Here is a 10437-nt window from a genome sequence, read left to right as displayed (position 1 = left end):
TGGGGGTGGGGCAGTGGTACAGTCATAACCTGGATAGACAAGGCAAATAATGGGCCCGGGAAGGCGCCAGCACTGTTGTCCAGCCTAGCAAGCACCACTGAAGGAGGGTCTCTTTAGGGTATTAGAAGAGATCAGGGAGCCCCAAATACCAGGGAACACTCTCTTCCCAGTTTACTGCTTACAGGTGGGCAGGAGACAAGACCCAGGAGCCCTGAATCCAATGCTGGACAATCCAGTCTTTCCTGGCTTCTTTTTTTGTTCCCCTTTCACACTAGCTGAACTGCTTTAGCCTGGATTTCTGGGGTGGGGCTGGAGAGGGATCCTGGGTGGGAGCGGCTCTCTGCTGCCCTCGCCTGAGTCCTGCCTGGAGGTGGCAGGTATCGGGTTAGGCCCTGCCCTCTCAGTGCCTAGCCACTCAGGTAGCACGTCTTTTTCCCTCCCCTGGGGCTGGGCTCTCTTTTATAAAGGGCCTTTGCTGGGCGCTGTCCCACCGCCTAGAAGCAGCTGCTCAGCTCGCTCTCGAAAGCTCCGACTTCTGTTCGACTGCCTTCACTCCAGCCTCCACCATGTCCATCAGGGTGACCCAGAAGTCCTACAAGGTGTCTACCTCCGGTCCCCGGGCCTTCAGCAGCCGCTCCTACACGAGTGGGCCTGGGGCCCGCATCAGCTCTTCCAGCTTCTCCCGGGTGGGCAGCGGCAGCAGCTTCCGTGGGGGCCTGGGCACCAGCATGGGTCTGGGCGGAGGCTTCGGTGCTGCAGGTGTGGGGGGCATCACAGCGGTCACCGTGAACCAGACCCTGCTGAGTCCCCTGAAGCTGGAGGTGGACCCCAACATCCAGGCTGTGCGCACTCAAGAGAAGGAGCAGATCAAGTCTCTCAACAACAAGTTCGCCTCCTTCATTGACAAGGTGAGGGTCTTCTCTGCCCTGCTCCGCCGACTGCCCTGAGCCCTTTCTCTTGTTTCCCTAGTAGATGGGCCCTTCTCGGCCCTCCCTGAGCTCCTGCCGAGTCCCACCCATCCTGGACACACTCCCAGTTTCTCTCATACTTTTTGGTTTGGGCGGAGAGGGTTTGGGCCATTAAATCCCGGGGCGTCCTCTCTCCTCCACCTCCCTCACCCGAATCCGACCTCTGACCTGTCTGTCATTCTACCCGAAGACCAGCCGTTGTCTCTGCTCCTTAGTAGTCGGGTGGGAGGGGAGAATACCGGGTTCACCCTTCTTCCCGAGCACCGTCCCCAAAGGGTTCCCAGTGGTGCCCTGGGTGCATTTTTCTTGCTGTTAAGTAATAGAGGCTTGATAGGATTCAACAAGTTCGTAGGTGTCTTGATGCAACCGGGCACCTTGGTGCAACACAGAGGGAGTCCTTTGGTGCCCAGGGCCAGAGTTTGGGGTTCCGGGCTGAGTCTCGACTTGGCCCCTGTCCTGCTCCCGCAATGTGGGCGGGGCCGCTGCCCAGGGAGGGCCGAGGTCTCGGTCTTGGGGACGCACCTCCACCTGGCAGAGGTCCCGGATTGGGGATGGGGGGAGACGCGGGGCCTGACCTCGGGAAAGCCCATGCAGGATTCAAAGTCTGCGGGCGTGGGACACGCCGCCCTAGTTTTACGCCCTGTTAAAACCAGAGTTTATGGCCTCTGATAGTGCCGCCTGCCAACGCCCCTCTGCCTGCTTGGCCCTTGTCCCCTTTCTCTCTTTCTACCTGGGTCCGCCCCAACGGTCTGGCTCCATTTGCCAGTCCAGGTTTTACTGGCCTTTGGCTCTGCAGCCCTCGGGGCCCCAGGACGATTGGCCCTTAGCTGCTGACTGGCTCCTGGGAGGCTTCGTGGGAACGGGAGGAGGGAAAACGAGGGGCAGATGAACTGTAGGAACCGGAGGCCCCTGGAGCGCCTCTTTGAGGCAGGCTCTCAGCGCCCTTCTTTTCACTGCCGTTTTGCTAGATTTGGGGTCCTGATAGAGATCAGTTGGTGCGGGCGTAGAGTTCTGGTTATATGGCCCCAAGGTTTTCTTGGATGGGCCATTAGCCAAGTCTGACTTCCTCATCTGTAAAATGTACATGATAGACCCTAAATCAGTTTCTGTGTGTTCCAGCTCATGGTGGGAAGAGCATAGCAGAAGAGTGTACTGGCTCACACTCAGCATTCCATTAGGAGAAATGCTATAATCACTAGGATTATTTTTTATTTTTAATAATTTTGGGGAAGAGAAGGATTTTTATCAGAATGTGGGTTGTGGATAAATAATCAGATTGTACCCTTAGATTATCCTCTCTCCTGAGTTCACCAAGTTGAAAAAGCTACAACTTTGGGCTGATTACACAAAATGCATTCCCTTCTTGAAACAGTCCATTACTCCTATGGAAAAAAAAATCTACTGCACAATGTGTCAGTTTCCTTCTAAGATGTGGTTTCCATGCTTGTGGCAGGAAGGGAGGGTTGTGCATACCAGGGGGTGGGGAGACCCTTAGAGGCTGTGACTTTCCAAAGGAGCTGCAGGAGGGAGGGAAGGAAGAAGGAGCCTTCCCTTTTCAGGTAGAGAGACTGTCTTCTTTCTGGCCTCTTCTGCTAGAAGAGCATTCTGTGTGGACATGGGACCCCTGAAAGGACCTGTCTGAATTTCTGGAGGCTTTTGCAGGGTGAGGAGACCCAGGTCTGAGAGGGGCAGCAAGCCAAGATATGCAGTTTAGGTTAGAGGCAACTTGGCTTAGACCCCTTGGCAGGTGTTCTTTGGGTCTCAGGAAGAAAGTTTCCCTAAAATTTTCAGAACCTGTCTTCAAAGTCCAAATGATGATGATATTATTTGATATGAGTAATTTATAGCTCTAGCTGGCCTGGAACTTGCTATGGAGACTAGACTGGCCTTGAACTCACAGATATCCACCTGCCTCTGCCTCCCGAGTGCTGGAATTAAAGTCGTGTGTCACCATGCCTGGCCCTTTTCAATCTTGTGTAAAATATAATAAATACATCTTCAGAAAGCAGGGCTGTTATTGATCTGTGATATACAGTCTATGCAGATAAATTACACCTGTTCTGCAGGTGCAGTTTAGCCTAATTCACCCTTCCAACCATGCTCCTCCCACTCCAAGTGCTGGAGGACATGGCTCCTGATGCCACCATTTCATTGTACTGCTGTCCCTAGGTCATTCATAGGTGATGCTCAGTGCTCAAGCAATGGTGTGAGGGAAAGAACAGTGTTTGTTTCCTTCCAGGCCCTGACTCTGACCCCATGTGTACCTTTTTCCTGTGTCCTCCTCATGCAGGTCCGCTTCCTGGAGCAGCAGAACAAGATGCTGGAGACTAAGTGGAGCCTGCTGCAGCAGCAGAAGACAGCTCGGAGCAACATGGACAACATGTTTGAGAGTTATATTAACAACCTGCGGCGGCAACTGGAAGCCCTGGGCCAGGAGAAGCTGAAACTGGAGGCGGAGCTTGGCAACATGCAGGGGCTGGTGGAAGACTTCAAGAATAAGTGAGCTCTGCTCCGCTCTGTCTCCCCTAAGTGAGGTTGTCCTGTCCTGCCCCACCCTTTGAGGCTAGAGGCCCAAGCAAATATGGCTCTCTGCTTTTGGGCAGTGTGGTCCTGTATCATCAGGGTGGCCATAGGATCAGTTTTGCTTGGGACAGTCTATATGGATGCTCATTGACCTAGGTGCTAGTAGCATCCACCTGATGTCGGTCTCAGGGCTGTCTAGATCTGGGCAACAACTTTCATGTTTAAATAGTATCCCTAAACTGGGCATGGTGGCCACATACTCTCAGTATTCAGGAGACAAAGGCAGGAGGATTGCTGCAAGTTTGAGGCCAGTCTGATGTCTATACACTAACAGTCACGACTCTTGACCACTGGCAAACTCCAGAGAGTTCTCCAAGGTGTTATATCAGGTCTCATGCTAACTCTCTCAGTATGTCCAATCCAATGTGGATTTGTACATTTGGAGAGTAGTTTCTTGCTCTGGCCTCCCCACTGGCTGAGAATCAGGTTGGGTAGGGAGAGGGAAGTGGGTAGTGAGAGCAGAAGGGTCAGCCTATTCTCATACCCTACATCTCTATGAAATGCATTTTCTAAATATTTATGCTCCCCTAAAAAGACAGGGTAATGTGTAAGACCTTGGGTTCTGTCCCTAGCAACAACAGCTCCAGAAGACACAGGACAACCTCACTTGGCCTTCATACACTGACTCCAAGTCTTTTCTCACTAGGTACGAGGATGAAATCCATAAGCGTACAGAGATGGAGAATGAATTTGTCCTCATCAAGAAGGTGAGGTTCTTTGTGCCTCTATCCAGACATAGGAGGCTGGGGCTTTGGGACTTGGACTGAGATTTTCTGGATTTTTCTAAGTCCTATATGATTTAGGATGACCCCATTATTTCTAAGTAATGGGACAAATTATCTCTTTCAACTTTTGATGCCTTCTAGATCTGTAATAGAAAGGCAGACATGACAAAGACAATTGTGTGCACTTGGTAGAACATGGTTAGAAAGTGGCACAGATTTGGAGGTCTAGCCATGGCTTCCTGGAGGAGGAAAGGTTGGGTGGGGGGGCAGGGTGCTTCAGAAAGCAGGGACAAAGTTAGATGGCTGGGATCCAGGCCAAGACAGAGTCTGGGCTGGAAGACCAGCCACAAGTGGGGTAGACAAGGCGAGTCTTTATAGTATAGGCTATTTCTAGTATAGGCTATTGGGTGGAGTTGGGGAGTCCCTGGGCACTGAATTCAGGCCCCTCACCTCATCCTCAGGATGTGGATGAAGCTTACATGAACAAGGTAGAGTTGGAATCTCGACTGGAAGGGCTGACTGATGAGATCAACTTCCTCCGGCAGATTCATGAAGAGGTATGTTCTTGGGCTGGAGAGGGCAGGTCCCCCAGCATGTCAGTGTCCTACTCTGGAACCCAGTTGACAGCCTTCCAGTCTATCATTTGACAAGGGCCCACTATTCATAAACTATAGATTCCATTTAGTCCTGTTAAGAGAGGCTCTGCCCTACTACGTGAAGAGGAAAAATGGGCTTTGAGAAATGGAATACCCCATCCAGGGTCATAAAGCAGAGGGTGGAGGCCCAGTTTAACGTAGGCCCACTGTGTCTCCAAAGCCCTTGTTCCTGATCTCTGGGCTGTCTTGAAGGCCTCTAGGCTTAGTTATTGGGGCTGAGAACAGCAGCAGGGTGTTCCCCTTGGCTACTCACCCAAAGTCAGATTTTCTTTGATCCCTCCCTCCACAGCCCGGAGTTTTGACCACCTTCCTTCTGCCATACTGCCATAACTTTGCCCTTTCCAAGCCCTAGCTCCCACCCGCTCCTCTGTTGTCTTGCCCTTAAGGAAGGCTCTTCTGCAAAGGGCCCTGTGTACAGGGACAGAGCCTTACCATCTGACCCCTGCCTTGCAGGAGATCCGAGAGCTGCAGTCCCAGATCTCAGACACATCTGTGGTGCTGTCCATGGACAACAGTCGCTCTCTGGACATGGAGAGCATCATCGCTGAAGTTCGTGCTCAGTACGAGGACATTGCCAACCGCAGCCGGGCCGAGGCTGAGAGCATGTACCAGATTAAGGTGAAGAGCAGAGTCACAAGAGTGGCCTTCCCCATCTAGCTAGTTCTGTGCCTGGGTTCATGGGGAGGGAAGGGAGCAGGGTTCCAAACTCTACTCTGCTTGCTGTAAGCTCTCTCTGTCTCTCTCTCTCTGTCTCTCTCTCTCTCTCTCTGTCTCTCTCTGTCTCTCTGTCTCTGTCTACATGGTAGCTTGGACCTTTCACAAGGAATCAAGTGTTTTGATGAGAAGAACAGATACATTCTGATGTTTCAGGTCTGAAAATTAGACTGGAATGGTCTGTTGCTAAATGAGAATCTGTCTCTGTCTCTGTCTCTCTCTCTCTCTCTCTCTGTCTCTCTCTCTGTCTCTCTCTCTCTCTCTCTCTCTCTCTCTCTGTCTCTCTGTCTCTGTCTCTGTCTCTCTGTCTCTGTCTCTCTCTCTCTCGCCTGTGCCCGCGTTCTGTGTGCTCCCTCCTGAATGTATGTAGGAGTTTGGCCTGTGAAATTACCCTTGCTTTGGTGAGACAAGAGGGGGTTCTCCCCTGACGTTGGACTTCTGGAACTCCTGACTGGACCCTCACTTTCTGTCTAACCTCTGCAGTATGAGGAACTGCAGACGCTGGCTGGGAAGCATGGGGATGACTTGCGCCGCACAAAGACGGAGATCTCTGAGATGAACCGCAGCATCAACCGCCTGCAGGCAGAGATTGATGCCCTCAAAGGCCAGGTACTGCTGGACTGTGGGTGAGACTAGGGAGAGAAAGTCAGGAAGGAAGGAGAGAGGAGTGTGGGACCAGAATTGGGTATGGGAGGCACAACTTCTAGTTAGCTCTTTCAGTTGCTTTGGGGAAGTTGAGGGATGCTGAGCATCTCTGTGGCCAGCCCAGGGAGAAAGAGGGATGGCCAGTAGGCTGGGGCCCAGATTGCATCCCCCATGCATACTTAATTAGTCATATGCATCAGGACAAGGTTAGGTTTTGGTACTTTGTGCAATGTCTAGGATCTAGGGATCTGGTCTGGTTAAATAAAGCGAGGCTCTTGCAGTGCCACAGGTAGGAAATGTGTGAGTGGAAATGCCTGGAAGCTGCTCCCATTTCCTCTTTTGCTTGGTCAGTTTCTCTGGTAGCATTTTCTTTGAGCTGGGTGGAGTTGATCTAAGTCAGGTAGGGAGACTCTAAAAGAAGCTCAGGGTGGGCATTGGGATGCAGCTCGTTTGATCAGGTGCTTATCTAGCATGCACAAAGTCCTGGGTTCAGTACCACAGAGAAGCAGGCATGATGGTGCACACCTGTAACCTCAGTTCTTGGTAGGTTAAAACAGGAGGGTTGCTGTGCATTCAAGGTCAACCTGGGCTATATAGTGAGTTTTAGTTCAACCTGGGGTATGAAAAAAATAAGCTAAAGGGCTTTGGGGAGAAGGTACATCAGATGCCACCTGCTCACATGTCCTCTTCCTCACAGAGGGCATCCTTGGAGGCCGCCATCGCTGATGCTGAGCAACGTGGGGAGATGGCTGTTAAGGATGCCAATGCCAAGCTGTCCGAGCTGGAGGCTGCCCTGCATCGTGCCAAGCAGGACATGGCAAGACAGCTGCGAGAGTACCAGGAGCTAATGAATGTCAAGCTGGCACTGGACATTGAAATTGCCACCTACCGCAAACTTCTGGAGGGCGAGGAGAGCCGGTGGGTGTGGGAGGTCTCTCATGAGACCTGGAATGGGGAGGAGTGGGTGCTGCCTGGAGCCCTCTCAGGATTTAAAATCTTGTTCTGAGATGAAAAGGTCCAAGAGTTGGTCCTGACATCTTTTGCATCTGGGTACAGGCTAGAGTCTGGGATGCAGAACTTGAGTATCCATACGAAGACCACCAGTGGCTACTCAGGTGAGTGTCTCAGGCCTTGGGCATAGAGGGAGGGGAGCCAGGAGGTCTGGGCTGTGGGAGGAGCTGTGATCAATAGTACTTGATAGAGACAAAGAGATAGGGGCAGGATTCTATCCTGGGGTGATGGATGACAAGCTCAGGATTCAAATAATGTACTCACTAATAGAAAGTGCCCAAATAAATGCAAGCTGTGTGTGCCCCTGTGCTCCGCGCTTTCCACAGGCTATTGTTTACTTTTGGCACCTGTACCTTTCCCTGCATACAGTTGGGAGCAGGGCTCAGTTGAGTGTTTGTCAAGGACATGCAGCTGATAGGGAAACCGTTTCCCATGCTGGTCCTGCTTTCCCAGACAGCTGAGTAGTGATCCACACAGTAATCAGTCAGGCAGCCCTGAGGCCTGGGCTAGCCTCTCCATCTAGGGTTATCAGAGAGTGAGCAGCAAGAAGTGGCTCGAAGCCTCTGCTCATGTGGTTGCCTCTGTGCATTGTCTTGGACCAGGAGGGCTGAACTCAGCCTATGGAGGCCTCACCAGTCCTGGCTTCGGCTACGGAGTGAGCTCCTTCCAACCTGGCTTCGGCTCTGCTGGGAGCTCCAGCACCATCAGCCGCACCAAGGCGGTGGTTGTGAAGAAGATTGAGACTCGCGATGGGAAGCTAGTGTCTGAGTCCTCTGATATCCTGCCCAAGTGAAGAGCCACTGAAGCCCTCGCCAGCCTGAGCCCCTCCTGTGGCTGCCCAGAGCTCATGGGGAGACAGCTGTATGAGGGAGTGCTCAGCCCTAGCTCTCTGCCCAGCTTTGGGAGGAATCTCCCACCTAGGATACCCCCTAGTCCACATTCTTAACCCAAATCCAATTCAGCTGTATTTTCCAAAATAAAGCCTTAGCTGGCCTTGCTGTGTGTATGAACCCCTTGTTCATTTGTGAGGGAAGGGGGGGATGGAATTCAAGGCCTGCCTAGGCAATGCAGTGAGGTCAAGGCCAGCCCCAATTACTCAGTGAGATTCTGCTTCAAAAAACAAAACAAAACAAAACAAAACAAAAAACAAACCCAAAACAAACCAGGAAGCAGATAAGGGAATGCAATGCATCAAATTACCAGCACTTTCTACAAAGATACTAAAGATTCCTTTCTTATATTTTATGCTTCGTTTGTTAATACTGAGACAGAGCTTCATGTATCGTAGGCTGGTCTCAAACTCGGTGCACAGTCAAGATTTGAACTTCTGCTCCTCCTGCCTTTGCCTCCCAAGTGCTGGGATTACAGGTAAATGCTGCCATGCTCAGTTTATGTGGTGTTATGGATGAAGTAGGGCTTCATGTAGCTAGAAAAGCACTCTACCAACTGAGCCACATCCTCAGCCCTGTTTTTTAAATTTTAATAACCTTTATATTTAATCAACTTAGTTATAACCATGTCCACCATGTGCATGCAAGGTGCCCATAGAGGCCAGAGGGTGTTGGTTCTATGGGAGCCAGAGTTCCAGGCAGTTGTGAGGCACCTGATGTGGATACTAGAAATTGAATCTGAATCCTCTGGAAGAGCAGTGAGTGCTCTTAACCACTGAGTCATCTCTCCACCCCCCAAAACCCTACTCTAATGCTTTGTCTACTATTATCTTTTTTAATGAAAAAAGAAACTGTTAACCTTAAAAACATTCACATGAGGGGCTGGAGAGTTGGCTCAGTGGTTAAGAGGACCCAGGTTCAATTCCCAGCACACACATGGCAACTAACAACCATCCATAACTCCAGCTCCAGGGCACTTGAAGCCCTCTTCTGATACCCATGGGCATTGTACAACACGAGTTCACTTACGTGTATGTAGATGATACATAAAAAAGCATTCACATGAACATGAAAAGGACAGTCCTGATGCATGGTACAAACTATGATGATAAATTCATAATTTGCTTCCTTAGTAAATTAACCCCACAGTTTCCCAAAGAAAGCAAGCTTTTTAACTGCCTTTTGAAATTTTAGATTGAATTCAAAGAGAAATTGATCACGTTAAGCCATTCAGTTTATCTTTTGGGAAACAATATAATGGGAATTAGGTTTAGGTGATTTACCTCAACATGAAGTGACTTTTTTGTAAACCCCAGAGCATTAGGCTCTGAAGTTTTCCCTAATCTGTGGGCTGGAACCCAGCCACCAGGGTAACAGCAGAGGGCAGGCCTTGGGTGGGACTAGAGACCTTGGGAAGGCATCTGGGAAATGAGTTCATCTCATCTGCTCTTATGCCATATGAAGACACAGCAAGAAGTACCTCACCATACATATAACCTGCTACTGCAGTGGTCTTGGACTTCCCAGGCTCTAGAACTCGAGACACTGATGCTGTTTCTAAGTTACTCTGTGGTATTTTGCTATAGCAATACAAATGGACTGAGACACATGGACTTGTGCTTGGGAATCACTGACGCTTCCGTTAGGGAACATGCTTCCTTATTAGAAGGGTAGTCTGCTTTCATTTAAAGAAGAACAACGTCCGCAAACAGAATGCAAATAAAATTGCTAAACATTTGCTGGTTCCATGAGCAAGGTTTATCCGGTAAAATGGAGAGTAGGTACCTATAGAAATGTGTGGACTCTGAACTCTCATGAGGAACAAACACTTCAGGGATAAGAAAAAAATAGTGGATCTAAGTGTCAAATGACTAAATATTTTTTAATTTTTATTATTTTAAAATCTTTTTTGGTTTTAAAATTTTATCTATCATCTATCATCTATCTATCTATCTATCTATCTATCTATCTATCTATCTATCTATCTATCTATCATCTATTTTGACAGGGTCACCCTACTCACATCCCAGCCTACAGCTCAGTATGTAGACCAGGCTGGCCTCGAACTCATAGAGATCTTCCTGCCTCTGTCTCTCAAGGACTGGGCTAAAGGCGCACACCACCATACCCAGTGTGACTTTAATTTTTTTTTTTTTGGTCTTTTTGAGACAGGGTCTCCCTGTAGCCCCAGCTGTCCTGAAACTCACTATGTACACCAGGCTGGCCTTGAACTCATAGAGATCCA

At 49.9% G+C, this 10437-nt stretch overlaps 1 protein-coding gene across 1 annotated transcript; it reads left to right on the top strand.

Moving 5' to 3' along the window:
- The first annotated feature begins 320 nt into the window (after positions 1 to 320).
- Positions 321 to 8312, top strand: Krt8 (keratin 8). Its single transcript, XM_008838328.3, has 9 exons — positions 321 to 908; positions 3259 to 3467; positions 4198 to 4258; positions 4738 to 4833; positions 5386 to 5550; positions 6130 to 6255; positions 6989 to 7209; positions 7348 to 7406; positions 7905 to 8312. The coding sequence occupies exons 1-9, from the start codon at positions 567 to 569 to the stop codon at positions 8093 to 8095; spliced, it is 1470 nt and encodes a 489-aa protein (XP_008836550.1). The 5' UTR covers positions 321 to 566; the 3' UTR covers positions 8096 to 8312.
- Positions 8313 to 10437: the final 2125 nt, after the last annotated feature.

Source organism: Nannospalax galili, unplaced genomic scaffold (assembly GCF_000622305.1).
Source record: "Nannospalax galili isolate Female #2095 unplaced genomic scaffold, S.galili_v1.0 scaffold251, whole genome shotgun sequence".
Classification (NCBI taxonomy): domain Eukaryota; kingdom Metazoa; phylum Chordata; class Mammalia; order Rodentia; family Spalacidae; genus Nannospalax; species Nannospalax galili.
Note: the sequence above shows the minus strand (reverse complement) of the source record. Positions and strands in the feature narration are given on the sequence as shown.

Excerpts from the sequence above, each read along its gene's own strand:
- Krt8 (XM_008838328.3), top strand. The coding sequence starts at position 567 with ATGTCCATCAGGGTGACCCAGAAGTCCTACAAGGTGTCTACCTCCGGT. Across the intron at positions 909-3,258 it reads TCGCCTCCTTCATTGACAAG|GTCCGCTTCCTGGAGCAGCA; the intron begins GTGAGGGTCTTC and ends CTCCTCATGCAG. Across the intron at positions 7,210-7,347 it reads CTGGAGGGCGAGGAGAGCCG|GCTAGAGTCTGGGATGCAGA; the intron begins GTGGGTGTGGGA and ends ATCTGGGTACAG.